The 14,771-nt window shown below is 49.7% G+C and overlaps 1 protein-coding gene across 3 annotated transcripts in view; it reads left to right on the top strand.

The window, feature by feature from the left end:
• The window catches only part of CIAO3 (cytosolic iron-sulfur assembly component 3), a 46,573-nt gene that overhangs the window by 23,472 nt on the left and 8,330 nt on the right, over positions 1-14,771 (top strand). For 2 of the 3 annotated variants that reach the window (XM_073558428.1, XM_073558427.1), the window contains exons 6-11: positions 1,606-1,724; positions 1,803-1,932; positions 2,016-2,088; positions 2,923-3,060; positions 3,168-3,325; positions 3,747-4,177. In XM_073558428.1, the coding sequence (XP_073414529.1) occupies positions 1,606-1,724; positions 1,803-1,932; positions 2,016-2,088; positions 2,923-3,060; positions 3,168-3,325; positions 3,747-3,985 (857 nt within the window). In that variant the 3' untranslated portion in view covers positions 3,986-4,177. Of the gene's footprint in view, positions 1-1,605; positions 1,725-1,802; positions 1,933-2,015; positions 2,089-2,922; positions 3,061-3,167; positions 3,326-3,746; positions 4,178-14,771 lie in introns of those variants that run through there. The other variant, XR_012226517.1, reaches the window with a different exon arrangement.

Raw genomic sequence — 14,771 nt, 5'->3', positions numbered from 1 at the left:
CCCCTCTAGTGTTTTCCATTCCTGCCATATTAGAATTCCTTCAGTCAGGATTAAGGTCAGGCCTCGCGCTTAGCGCGCTCAAGGGCCAAATTTCAGCCTTGTCAGTCCTATTCCAACGCAAAATTGCCACAAAACTTCAGGTCAAGACGTTCATTCAGGGAGTTTCTCATGTAGCGCCTCCCTATAAAGGGCCATTCGAATCATGGGACCTTAACTTTGTTCTCGGGGACTACACGAGGCACCTTTCGAACCGTTGCAGGACGTACCACTACCTATTCTCTCTTGGAAAGTGGTCTTTCTAGTGGCAAGTACGTCAATCAGACGCTTTTCGGGATTGGCTGCCCTGTCCTGCCGTCATCAGTTCCTGAATTTTCATCAGCACAAGGCAGTTCTCAAGACGTCCCCGTCCGTCCTGCCCAAAGTCGTATCCTCTTGCCATCTCTATCTGGAAATTGTTTTGCCCTGCTTTTTGTCCGGCACCGGTCCATCGCATTGAGAAGGCCCTCCACACTCTCGGTGTGGTTAGGGCTCTGAGACGGTACAACTCGCGGACAGCTCCCTTCCGCAAGTCAGATGCCCTGTTCATACTTTCAGAGGGGCATAGGAAGGGTCTAGCCGCTTCAGAAAAAAAAAAAAAAAACCTCGCTAGCCAGGTGATTTTGCTTGGCTATTCAGGAATTCTACCGTGTCCGGTACACACCTGTCCCAGCAAGGATTAAGGCACATTCTATCCGCTCAGTGGGCGCCTCTAGGCCATTAGGCTCCAGGCGTCGGCAGAACAGGTCTTCAACGCTGCGACTTAGTCCAGCCTACATACCTTTTACAAAACATTTCCAAATTCATTCTCAGGCCTGTCCTCAAGGCTGCAATTTGATCCAGCCTGCATGCCTTTACAAACATTGTCTAATTTCATTCTCAGGCCTCTGCGGATGCAGCTCTTGGCAAACGCATTCTGCAATCGGCAGTACCACAGTGTTGACTCAGTGGTACATGGGGTATTAGCAGATGTATGCTCCCCACCCAGGGACTGCTTTAGGACGTTCCACTGTCTGTGTCCCCCAATGAGGCGTAGGAGAAATAGGGATTTTTGTGTACTCACCGTAAAATCCTTTTCTCTGAGCCAATCATTAGGGGACACAGCACCCACCCTGTTTGGCCTGTTGGCTCACTGTAGCATTATTAGGTTTTGACAGAGTTATGATTGTCATTCGTTTAATGCTCCTACTGCTTTTTTCACCGAACTGGGGAATTCCCAACCAGCGAGAGGGTGTTTACTGCAGGGGAGGAGTTATCTTTTTTCTGTGTTTACTTAGTGTCCTCCTAGTGGCAAGCAGCATAACACCCCACTGTCTCTGTGTCCCCCAATGATTGGCTCGGAGAAAAGGATTTTACGGTGAGTACACAAAAATCCCTATTTTCCACCTTTTGGCTCTGGGGGAGGCGCCTTGTTTTTTACTCCCTCTGGCTCTGGGGAGTGCGCTTTGGGCATACTGCTGTGCACTCAGCACTTACATGTTATTGCTGCTGATGGTATGTTGCAGTCAGACAATATAAAACCTGCCTAGAATAGAAAACGCCATGTTGTTGACCTTTCTTCTCTTCTAGGGTGGATTTGTTATGCTGAGAAAACTCACGGCTCCTTTATTATCCCGCACATCAGTGTCACCAAATCTCCACAGCAAGTGATGGGATCCCTGGTGAAGAACTACTTCGCAAAGGAAAAGGTGAAAAAATGAAATCTATATCCGGTTTTTATTCATCTATCTGATATCTATGTATCTGACCTCTGTCTCCCGTCCCAGAACCTGCCGCCTCACCGCATCTACCATGTCACAGTGATGCCGTGCTACGACAAGAAGCTGGAGGCCTCCAGGCCGGACTTCTTCAATCAGGAGTACGAGACCCGAGATGTAGACTGTGTCATCACTACTGGTGAGAGCTGCGGGCACTGATCGCGGGGGTCATTACTGTACTGTGTATGAAGGACGCTGCTGATTACAGGATACCTATTATAGGGGAAGTGCTGCGGATGCTGGAACAGGAGGGGATCGCTCTGCCAGATGTGAATCTCTGTCCCCTTGATGCACAGTGAGTGTTCAGCATCTATATAGCTATTTATGAGAAATCGTCATACAAAACTTCACATGTGAGCGCTCTCTGGTCGGTTCCATGATCCCTCAATCCCGGGGTCCTGAGTGATATCTGACCACAGCGGCATTCAATATTCGTCAGGATACAGGATGTATGTATACAGTGACTGCACCAGCAGAATAGTGAGTGCAGCTCTGGGGTATAATACTGGATGTAACTCAGGATCAGTAATGTAATGCATGTACACAGTGACTGCACCAGCAGAATAGTGAGTGCAGCTCTGGAGTATAATACAGGAGGTAACTCAGGATCAGTAATGTAATGTATGTGCACAGTGACTACACCAGCAGAATGGTGAGTGCAGCTCTGGAGTATAATACAGGAGGTAACTCAGGATCAGTAATGTAATGTATGTACACAGTGACTGCACCAGCAGAATAGTGAGTGCAGCTCTGGAGTATAATACAGGAGGTAACTCAGGATCAGTAATGTAATGTATGTGCACAGTGACTACACCAGCAGAATGGTGAGTGCAGCTCTGGAGTATAATACAGGAGGTAACTCAGGATCAGTAATGTAATGTATGTACACAGTGACTGCACCAGCAGAATAGTGAGTGCAGCTCTGGAGTATAATACAGGAGGTAACTCAGGATCAGTAATGTAATGTATGTGCACAGTGACTACACCAGCAGAATGGTGAGTGCAGCTCTGGAGTATAATACAGGAGGTAACTCAGAGTAAGTGCAGGATAATGTATGTATGCAGTAACACTATATGTCACCATAGTTGTATACAGAAGTGAAGCATTGTGGGTGTTCTGTCTCTGCAGGTTCAGCAGTGCGGTGGATAATGAGCCATTAGGACATAATGGCGGAGGATCTGGCGGATACCTGGAGCATATCTTTAAATCCGCAGCACAGGAGCTCTTCGGCCTCCATGTAGATGAGATTACATACAAGCCTCTGAAGTAAGGTCACGTCTGTCATTGTGTCGCTGTCTGGCTTCTCCGTGTTATTAGAGGTGACCCCTCCTGTCGCTGATGAATGGCGCGTATCATCTGTTCACCCTGCACAGGAACAAAGACTTCCAGGAAGTGACGCTGGAGAAGGACGGGGAGGTGCTGCTGCAGTTTGCACTGGCGTACGGCTTCCGGAACATTCAGAATCTGGTGCAGAAGCTAAAAAGAGGCCGCTGCGCCTATCACTACGTGGAGGTGATGGCCTGTCCTGCAGGTAACGCTGCTCACAGGGCCCGGCCTCAAAGAAGTGTCCATAGCAAAATCCCTACCATATCGCACTCTGTCAGAGGGCGCTAAATGTTCTTGGAGTTTATTATCGAGATATAATCCATGGAGAAAACTTGTCACGTCTGATAACGCGATAATTCTGCATAAATGGCGTTAATCTATAGGGCAGTACGATGGCTCAGTGGTTTGCACTGTACGGTGGCTCAGTGGTTAGCACTGCAGCCTTGCAACGCTGGGGTCCTGAGTTCAAATCCCACCAAGGACAACATCTGCATCTTGTATGTTCTCCCAGTGTTCTCCTCCGGCTAATTCTTCTACCCGGCTGTCTTGATGCCGCGGCCGGTTCCCATATTGAACACTGGTTATACGCCTGTACTGACATCTTGTCCCCGTCTCCTCTATTTCAGGCTGTTTGAATGGCGGTGGTCAGATCCGGGTAGAAGGAGAGGGCGGTAAGGACTTACTACAGAGGGTGGAGCAGTTGTACACGTCTGTGAGGACGGAGGCGCCGGAGCAGAATGACAGAGTGAAGGAGCTTTACGAGCAGTGGCTGGGAGGACAGGATGGTGCCGGGGTGAAGGAGGCGCTGCACACACAGTACCATGCCGTGGAGAAGAGCACATCTGGACTGAGCATTAAGTGGTGACTCCAAGACTCAACCCACATTTGTACATTACAAAGCCGGACAATATCTGTCTCGGTGTTGTCCTGAGTAACGACCTCAAGGTAGGACTGTCAAAGTAGAGTGGTGGGTATATACATGGTTCCTCCTGCTGCAGCTTGTTTAGCGACTTGTGCTCTGTCTGATCCACACGGAGTTAAATCTGCCTTAAACACAGCCTTACTTTGTATCTTTTTACTTCTTTACTCAATCCTATATTTAATATGTTGTTCCCTGTTATCAGCCATTTCAGGTATAGGGATAGACGAATACTACTGTCAGCCTAAGTCCAGAAGACTCTGCCCCCCCCCCCCCCATGACCAATGCTGAGTATCCGATTTACGCTCCTCTTAAATGGTCACTGTCATCTCAGAAAAGTTTGCATAAGCGCATATAAGTAAGTTTTGTAATACATCTCAGAGAAATCCGCATTTTTTTTTTTCCCCACTTATGAGCCATTTCTTGTCTCCTGCCTTCTGAGCTGATTAGTCTCTCGTCCAAATTTGCCCTGGTCAAATAATAACATATTTGAGAGCTTTATGGATAAATATTGAGAATATAGTGGACACGTACAGATCTCTGCTGCTTCTTTTCAATAAGTGTTTTTATGTCACGCTCAGCTCTGAATTCACAGCTACGCTGCTTAGTACCAATATATAATGTCCTTCATACTTCTGTTCATGTGCTACATAAAGACAGGAATCCCTCATGTCTGTATGTGTTGTGTATGGGAGACATTATAGCAGCTACTCTCCACCCAACAGCTCAGAGACAACCTGCAGGGGAGAAAACTGCAGTATACGATAGTGTGTACTCATCTTCTGGCCATTTTATGACTTGTATCCTCCAATCTTCCCCTCTACAGGCTCTCTAATTTTCAGTTTTCTCTGAGCTGGTGGGTGGAGAGGAGTTGCTCTGATGTCTCCCCTACACAGAGATGAGGGATTCCTGCTCTCCTGTAATGACAGGTACACTTTCAGTGATTTTTTTTTTTTTTGGGGGGGGGGGGATTTTCTGTAGAACTTGCAGAAAAAAAAAGCCTCAGAGTTATTTTATATTATACCCATCTGTGTATAAGATGCGGGTATTTCACAAGGTTGTCGCGCTCATCTCAGTCTTGGAGAAACGCTGCTGTGTAACACACGAGTCTTATTCCACTTATTACACCTGTTGGTGGTCGGCCGGTGCCCCCAAACCTGCCGCAGCGTCTCCATGGCCAATGTCAAGCAGAAGAGAGAAGGACTCGATAGCATTTTTATTAACTAGTAGCAAAATTTACTTCCACCATTCTCCAGGTTCTAATTTTAGAGCGTAGTCAGACGGCCATATAACGCAGACGACGATTGCATTGCAATGCTGTGACTGGCTGTTGGCTCTTCTGACCCGGGCTTGACAGTGTGTTTCTTTGTAGCAGTCACCCTCAAATCAGGATTGCCGATGGCCAGTCCGAGCATTGCGATTCTTGCGTGAGTAGTGCGTCCGTCTGACTGCGCCTTCATGCATCGAGTGATCTGTGTCTGCGATATTGTTTCCTTCGCTAATAACACGTTTCAGAGACTCCTGGGATTAAATTGTAAATTCAAGCATGATTATTTCAGTGTTATTTCTGCCATTTTTGGGGGAGTCGGGGTTGTCCTAACAGTGTTCATTGTGCAGTAAAAGTGACCTGGTATTGTAAGTCTCTGCGTTAATCTGATTACAGCGATAATTAAAAATGTTATTTTAGTGGTTTAAATCAAATTTGTTAGTGTCACAGTTTTCACTGATCCATAACTTTTTTATAACTCTTCGGTGAGTCACTGTGCGGTAGTATTATAATGAAGTCAGGAGGCTGAGATTTCTTTTAGGCACCACACGCATCGGCAGGGCTACGGAGTCGGTAAGCCAAATCTCTGACTCCGACTCCTCAATTTCCATGACTCCGACTCCGCCAAAATGGGCTCAGACTCCGACTCCATGGCTCCAACTCCACTGCCCTGCGCACCGGAGTCTAGAATAAATTATTAACATTAAATTTATAAATGAATAGATCTACACCACAACTATGAGGCATACAGATAAGACTGGCCTATCCATTCTCTTACCTGTATGCCCATAATAATAAAATAAAATCGTTCAGGGGCTGCCGGATTCCCTTTACCCTCAAGGGTGGTTTACATGCTAATGACCGGGCCAATTTTTACCATTCTGACCACTGTCTCTTTATGAAGTCATAACTCTGGAACGCTTCCATGCATCCTGGTGATTCTGACATTGTTTTCTCGTGACATATTGAACTTCATGTTAGTGGTAACATTTCTTTATCGCCTTATTGGGGGACACAGATGACCATGGGTGTATGCTGCTGCTGCTAGGAGGCTGACACTATGCAAAACAAGAAACTTAGCTCCTCCCCGGCAGTATACACCCACCGACAGGCACCAAGCACCTCAGTTTGTGCTTAGTGTCTGTAGGAGGCGGACCGGGATCTCCCCAGATCCGCATTTAATCCTATTCTTTTCAGGTTTTTGTTGTGTTTTTTTTAATGATTTCCCCTTTCTTTTTCAGATACAGCTCAGGAAACGGGATGTGAGTTCATCCTGCTTTTCCTATTAATGCGGCTGAGCGAGCAATGTGGTATCGCCCACATCGCAACTCTCAGGCCCGCAGGCAGGACCTTCCCCTATCACCCTCGGGTACTAGGGGCCATGGATGGACGGTCCTAGCCGATTCCCCTCCTCACCCCTCTCCCAGGACAGGGCTGAGAGGAAGACGGCGGTCGCCAGCGGTGACGTTTCCCCTGACACGGGGATTGGCGCCGTCTTCTGCACCATACGGCGGTGCGGGTACTGAGGATCACCTCTCCCAGCGACCTGTGTTCTATCGCGGTCCCCTGTGGTCAGCCTCTTCAGGGACATCAGGTATGTTTTTCTGAATGTTCCCTGCAGCCCTGCGCTCACAGGCCAGTCTAGGACAGCAGAGTACCTCTCCTCCTTTTGAATTTCCCGCCCCTTGAACCAGCGCTCTGACAGGCGCGCGTCCCTCTTGTCGCGGGGGGGGCGCGCTTCCTCCGTCAGCGCTCCCTCCATCAGCGCTCCCCGTCCTCATCAGCTACAGGGAGGGAGCGCTTTCAAGCCTGGGCGCGCCGTCGCTAGTGAAAGTGAGGGAGCACTTTCACTTTCATTTTCAAAAGTTCCTCCCTCTCCCTGCGCGCGCTTTCCCCGTGCGCTTTTTCAGCCTATCTCAGGGCTGCTTTCACTTCAGCCCTGTCACTGTCTTTGGCCGTCCCCCTCCCCTCTGGGGTCTCAGCCAATCGCGCCGTGCGGTGGCTTAGCCCCGCCCACCGCCAGCGTTTCTTCCTGGATTGCCGATCTTCTTCCTCCTTCTCTCCGGACTTCGTCTGGGGGACACATCGCTTATGTTCCTCGGTAGGCTAGACGCTGACTATCCCTGGCACCTAACTTAGCTCCCCCCCCCCCCCCCTGCAGTTTCCTCAGGCTGTGTTTTTTCTGCCACTGAGACTTATGCACAACCCCGCAAGGGCCTTCTGCTCCAGACCCACCGCTACTCACTACGCCTGCGCGCGCTGTAAAAAGAAGTGGGCTTCGGGTCAGTCGTCTCCCCTCTGCCTCTCCCGCAGCCCTTCCACCATGTCGGCCCCTCAGGAGCACTCCGAACCCCGGGCGGAGACCACCCCACCCCCGGAGTGGGCCGTGGCGATGTCTCAGTCAGTTTCTGAGCTGACAAAGGTGTCTCAATCGCTGGTCAAGGTCTTAGAGCGGTTACCTCAGTTATCTGCTGTCACCTGTGCACCGACCGCCTCGCATGGTGAGTCGCCAGCACCGGACCGTGTCCCTCAGACGGACAGACCAAGTCGGGGCTCTAGGAAGCGGGACCTGTCTGGCTCTTCCTCCGGTTCGCAGGGTCCCTCTGCTTCTCTCAGGCTACGCTCCTCGTCCCCCTCATCGGCAGACGATCCGGGGTCAGACGAGGATTCACTATCTGGATCAGACTCAGAGGCGGACGACATAGCTAGAACTCGGGAGATGGTAGATAGTCTCATATTGGCTATATGCCAAACACTCAAGATTAAGGAGGATAAGGCCCCCCCCCTCAGGAATGCTCTGTTTCCCTTAAGAAGGCAAGGCCTCCATCTCGAACCTTCCCTAATAAGGATTTCGACACTTCCTTAGCCAACCACTGGCAACATCCTGAGAAACGTTTCTCAGGCCGCAAGTACTTAGATGTACTTTATCCCTTTGATGCGGAGCTAGTCACGAAATGGACCAAAGCTCCCGAGGTAGATCCACCAGTTTCTCGTATTTCCTCTAAGACGGTCCTTTCCCTTCCGGACGGAGCTTCTCTCAAGGACCCATCAGACAGGCAAATAGACTTAGCCAACGACTCTATCTTTGAGGCATCCGGTGCATCCCTATGCCCTATCTTCGCTTCCGCTTGGGTGGCGAAAGCCATTTCGGCTTGGGCAAAAATTCTGCGCAGGGGCGTTTCAGCGGCAGCTCCTCAAGACGAGCTGGCAGATTTAGCAGACCAAATTAATCACGCAGGCAAGTACCTTCTGGCCGCCTCCTTGGACGCGGCAGGGTGCGTTGCTAGAGCTAACAGCAACATTGTGGCAATACGCCGCATTCTTTGGTTGAAGTCTTGGAATGCGGATACTACCTCAAAGAAGTCACTCACCAACCTGGCATTTCACGGCACTAGGCTCTTTGGCGCCAAGCTGGATCAGTTAATCTCGGATGCCACGGGTGGAAAGAGCACTTCCCTTCCTCAGTCCCGTCCTAAGAGGTTCTTTAACAAGAGGGCTTCTCGGCCTTTTAGGTCCTTTCGCCCCTTCTCTCCCACAGACGGTTCATCCCAGCAGGACCCTAACACTGCTTCCAATGACCGGAGAAAGCCATCGTATAAGCCAGCCCCTCGCTGGAGATCCAGGGGTCAGCCTTCCAGGTCCTCAGGCGCTCGATCCGGAAGGTTTTCATCTAAGTGACGGGTCACCCCCACCTGGAAAGCTTTCCAGGGTGGGAGGCAGACTTTCCTTTTTCAAGGACGCGTGGCTATCCGTTGTCGACGACTCTTGGGTCAGGGAAATCATCACGTCCGGATACAGAATCGAGTTTTCTTCCCTCCCAAACAGTCGTTTCTGTCTGTCCCGATCCCCAAAACAGCGATCACAGGTTCCAGGGTTCCTTCAGGCCGTCTCCTCTCTCCTTTCCGCCGGGGTCATCGTTCCCGTTCCTACAAACGAGCGGTTTTTAGGGTTCTACTCGAATCTCTTTGTAGTCCCAAAAAAGGACGGCTCACTTCGCCCAATTTTGGACCTCAAACGGCTCAATCGCCACGTGAAGATCCGCCATTTCAAGATGGAGTCTCTGCGTTCGGTAATAGCCTCAATGGAGCCCGGAGAGTTTCTCTGCTCGGTCGATATACAGGATGCCTACCTCCACATCCCCATTTCTCGCCAGCATCAGAGATACCTCCGCTTTGCGATTCAGAACAACCATTATCAGTTCGCGGCCCTTCCCTTCGGCCTAGCCTCCGCCCCTCGTGTCTTCACGAAGGTGATGGCAACAGTCATGGCCATCCTTCGATCCAGAGGGATCCTTATCATCCCTTACCTGGACTATCTTCTGATCAAGGGCTCGTCCCGACAAGACTGTCTTCACAGCCTTCACATAACCTTGGATGCCCTCGGACGCCTGGGATGGATAGTCAACAAGGACAAGTCCACTCTGTGCCCTACCCAGCGACTGACCTTTCTGGGCATGGAGTTCGATACGAATCTGGCCCGAGTGTTCTTACCGAGGGACAAGTTTTCAACCCTTCGCAAGGGGATCCAGTCCCTTCGGCGCTCGAGGGTCATGTCCCTTCGGTCCTGCATGAGAGTCCTGGGGAGGATGGTGGCCTCTATGGAAGCAGTGCCATTTGCACAATTCCACTCTCGCCCTCTCCAGCTGTTCCTCCTGTCAGTCTGGGACAAGACCTCGTTTTCTCTGGATTGCCCCATTCTTCTTCCGCTCAGAGTCAAACAATCGCTAACTTGGTGGACGTTGTCGATGTCATTTCTCCGCGGAAGATCCTTTCTCCCGCCTCGGTGGCAGGTCATCACCACCGATGCCAGTCTCCTAGGATGGGGGGTGGTCTTCTGTCAGAGAACGGCCCAAGGGCGTTGGAACGCCCAGGAGACTCTTCTGCCCATCAACCTTCTGGAGATCAGGGCAATCTTCCTCGCTCTCCTTCGTTGGCAGCATCTTCTAGTAGGCGAGCCGGTCCGCATTCAGTCAGACAACGCCACGGCCGTGGCGTACATAAACCACCAGGGCGGTACTCGCAGCAGGCAGGTGATGTCGGAAGTGGCAAGGATACTTCATTGGACAGAGCGTCACGTGCCGGCGATTTCCGCCGTTCACATTCCAGGGGTGGAAAACTGGGCAGCCGACTTCTTGAGTCGCCAAGGGCTAGCGTCAGGCGAATGGTCCCTTCATCCCACAGTCTTCAGTCAGATATGCCAGCGCTGGGGCACCCCGGACGTCGATCTCATGGCCTCTCGGATGAACAACAAGGTTCCTCACTTTGTAGCCAGGTCCAGGGATCCATTAGCCGTCGGTTACGACGCCCTAGTAATCCCGTGGTCCCAGTTCCACCTACCTTACCTGTTTTCTCCGCTTGCCCTAATCCCAAGAGTGGTCAAAAAGATAAAGTCAGAGGGCATCCCGGTCATCTTAGTGGCTCCAGACTAGCCGAGACGACCTTGGTACGCGGAGCTGGTGAACATGCTCACGGACGTCCCCTGGAGGCTTCCAGACCGTCCAGATCTTCTCTCGCAAGGCCCCCTTTACCACCAGAGTTCTCAATCTCTGAGTTTAATGGCATGGCCGTTGAGGCCGCGATTCTGAAGGAATCAGGGTTTTCCAACCGGGTCATTCAGACCTTGATTAAGGCTCGGAAGCCTGCTTCTTCCCGCATTTACCATAGGTACTGGAAGGCCTTTTTTCGCTGGTGTGACGAAAACGATGTTTTTCCACTATCGTTCTCAATTCCTTCCATTCTTGGTTTCCTCCAATCCGGCTTGGATGCGGGACTATCCCTCAGTACTCTCAAAGGCCAGGTATCTGCCCTAGCAATCCTCTTCCAGATGGATCTGGCTTCCTTACCGCAAGTGAAGACCTTTCTCCAAGGAGTCGCCCATGTGGCTCCTCCTCATCGTTCTCCGATAGATCCATGGGATCTCAATCTTGTTCTTGGCGCTCTCCAGAAGGCGCCGTTCGAGCCGATTCAGGACATCCCTCTGTCTTTTCTTTCATGGAAGGTGGCTTTTCTGATCGCCATTACTTCCATCAGGAGAGTTTCTGAGCTGGCGGCCTTATCCTGTCGTTCTCCTTACCTTATCCTCCACCAAGATAAGGTTGTTCTCAGGCCAGTTCCTTCTTTCCTTCCAAAAGTGGTATCCCCCTTTCACATTAACGAAGATATCGTCCTTCCATCATTTTGTCCTGCGCCTGCTCATCCTCTGGAAAAGTCGCTCCACAAACTGGATGTAGTGAGAGCCTTGCGTGTTTACCTTGCCAGGACCGCTTCCTTTCGCCAATCTGATTCCTTGTTGGTCATTTCTGAGGGTCGCCGGAAAGGTCTTCCGGCCTCCAAGTCCACAATTGCTCGTTGGATTCGGTCTACCATCCTGGAAGCCTATCGTCTTCAGGAGAAACGGCCTCCTCCGGGGGTGAAAGCCCACTCCACCCGAGCTGTAGGGGCTTCTTGGGCTGTGCGACACCAGGCTTCAGCCTTACAACTTTGCAGAGCCGCGACCTGGTCATCTTTGCACACCTTCGCGAGTTTCTACAGGGTTCATACCCAGGCCTCGTCTGATGCAGCTCTTGGTAGGAAGGTGCTGCAGGCGGCGGTGGCGCATCGACCGACTTAAGCCCTTCCTTATTTCGTTCCTTTATTGCTGTTCCCACCCTCGGGACTGCTTTGGAACGTCCCATGGTCATCTGTGTCCCCCAATAAGGCGATAAAGAGGGATTTTGGGTTCTTACCGTAAAATCTCTTTCTTGGAGTCTTCATTGGGGGACACAGCACCCGCCCTGTTTAATCAGTACCGTGTTGGGTCTGAGAGTCCCTTGTTGAGTTGGTACATATGTTTATGGTTTTGGTTGCTTCTCCTACTGCTTTTTTCACCAACTGAGGTGCTTGGTGCCTGTCGGTGGTTGTATACTGCCGGGGAGGAGCTAAGTTTCTTGTTTTGCATAGTATCAGCCTCCTAGCAGCAGCAGCATACCCCATGGTCATCTGTGTCCCCCAATGAAGGCTCCAAGAAAGATTTTACGGTAAGAACCCAAAATCCCTCTTTCTTTGATATGACTTGTGTTTATTTGTGAAAAAAAGGAAATTTGGTGAAAATTTTGCAATTTTCCATCTTTGAATTTTCATGCCCTTAAATCACAGAGATACGGCACACAAAATACATAGTAAGTAACATTTCCCATATGTTTACTTTACATCAGCACAATTTTGGAACCACATTTTTTTGTTTGTTAGGAAGTTATAAGGGTTAAAAGTTGACCAGTGATTTCTCATTTTTGCAACATCATTTTATTTTTACGGACCACATCACATTTGAAGTCACTTTGAGTGGTCTATATGATAGAAAATACCCAAAAGTGACACCATTCTACAAACTGCACCCCTCAAGGTACTCAAAACCACATTCAAGAAGTTTATTAACCCTTCAGGTCCTTCACAGGAATTTTTGGAATGTTTAAAAAAAAAAATGAACGGAATTTTTTTGTGAAAAAAGTTAAATATCAGATCCAATTTTTTTTTATTTTCCCAAGGGTAACAGGAGAAATTGGACCCCAAAAGTTGTTGTCCAATTTGTCCTGAGTACGCTGATACCCCATATGTGGGAGAAAACTACTGTATGGGTGAAACTCCTCTTGCAGTCTCCGGCTAATTAAAAAACTCCTACATTTTTTTACCTAAATTTGTGAGTCACTTTGTACACAGCGTGCTCCTCGCGCTGGATATCTTTGATCCATGAAGCATGGCCCCTGCTCACACCCTGTAACATATGTCTAAATTGGAAGTAACAACTCTGTTCACTCAGTGTCTTCACTTAGGAATGACAGGTGTTTTTCTTTGGCCGGCGATCAACATCTGACTTTTAGAGCTTGACCTACAAAGTCTGTCTTCGGTGCTTGAACTAGGTAGTCGAGGCGTCCCCAGGATCAGACCGCTCTGAGGTACAATGAGCACAATGTTGTACAGGAGCCCGTTTTTTTGCCCACATATCCTCTTTCTTTCACATCCTGGCGTCAACTGACTTGTGCTTCGCCGTCCCGGTCTTTTATAGTTAGCAACCGTGCCACAGCTGTCACCTGACCCGCTGTTCCCCCCCAAAATTATTCCCTCCAGGGAACACACTCTCTGTCCTTTAGTTCCTGCCAATCCAGTGCAACCAGCAGATGGCGGCATTTACTTGCAGGTGCTGTGCAATGTTGACTGAATGCATCTTCCATTTACCACCCCATTACAACTGAATACAGGTTTGGTAGAATTTTGATTAAATTGAGATTGAAAGATCAGTCCAGGGGGAAGAAGTAAATTTCTTTGATAAGATATATTGCAAAGTTCATGATTTTCATTTGCACTATTAACAAAATAAAAATTAAAATGATGGTTATGCAACACCCGCAAGGGCTGGGATACTCGGTACCGGGCCGGTCATTTCTTAAATGGGATGTCACGTCAGCTGTAACCCAGTCCGTAGCCCTGGGCGTGCAATGAAAAGAATAAGGGGATGATTAAGTTTATGAAAGTTTGTGACGCCTCCTGTGGTATTCAGCAAGTAAAGGTGTTAGCCGACGCTGCAGATTCAGTCCACAGAGGTAGATGTTAATGCAGCAGAGCTATTCCCCAGGGCAGATTATGGTGTAGAATGATGGTGGTTGTAGTGCAGGGCTAGTAATGCAGCAATAAATTGGAGGACACAGCAAAGTGCAGTTTTCATAAGTATTACAGTTCAGATGGTACAAACCCCAGCTGGTGGTGATATGTCCTCAGGGATAGTGGTCCAGACAACTCTCGGGTAGCTTGGGGTGCACGTTGCCAGGGCTTCCTTAGATGTTCCTTTCCTGGCCGTCTCAGTATGCTGGCTACCACCTCTCCTGCCCTGCGTCTTCATACACAGTGTCCCGAGCCAGCAGACTGATCTTGTCGGGCGACGATCAGGCCCCTGGATCCTATATGTGTGCCTTTTTAGTGAATATGTATGGATGTGGCTGCAGCACCTGCAAATACTGCAGCCTCCTGTTTCCTAGCTGAGTCCTTAGTTTCTCCACTAATTTTGGGGCTGGTCCCCTTAGTGCCACCTGGTCCCTCTACCTGGTGAGGGGCAGGTGGATATGGGCCCCACGGATGGATTCTCACTATCCGTGCCCCTGAGACCTCTTCTTCCTCTCCACTACTGGAGCCTTTTCTTCCCTCTTGCTTCTCTTCCAGTAGTCTGGGACCAAGCTGCACTCATCTTCCCTTCTAGACTGTTCCTCTAGATTAATAACTCTCTGCTTACCACACTCTAACTTCCTCCACCCACACCCTCTACTTAACTCCACCTGGCCAGATGAGGACTAGTGTTGGATGCTGGGTGTGTGAGTCCTGGCAGTGCCCCTTCCTTACTTGAGGGCATAGTACCACACCTCTGAATGAAGTGCAGTACACTGTGGTGACTGAGATCGCAAGGGCGCCACAGTTACTCTTTGGATACTGTGCAATTTAT

Source organism: Dendrobates tinctorius, unplaced genomic scaffold (genome assembly GCF_039654945.1).
Source record: "Dendrobates tinctorius isolate UK_male_01 unplaced genomic scaffold, ASM3965494v1 ptg000257l, whole genome shotgun sequence".
NCBI lineage: Eukaryota > Metazoa > Chordata > Amphibia > Anura > Dendrobatidae > Dendrobates > Dendrobates tinctorius.
Note: the sequence above shows the minus strand (reverse complement) of the source record. Positions and strands in the feature narration are given on the sequence as shown.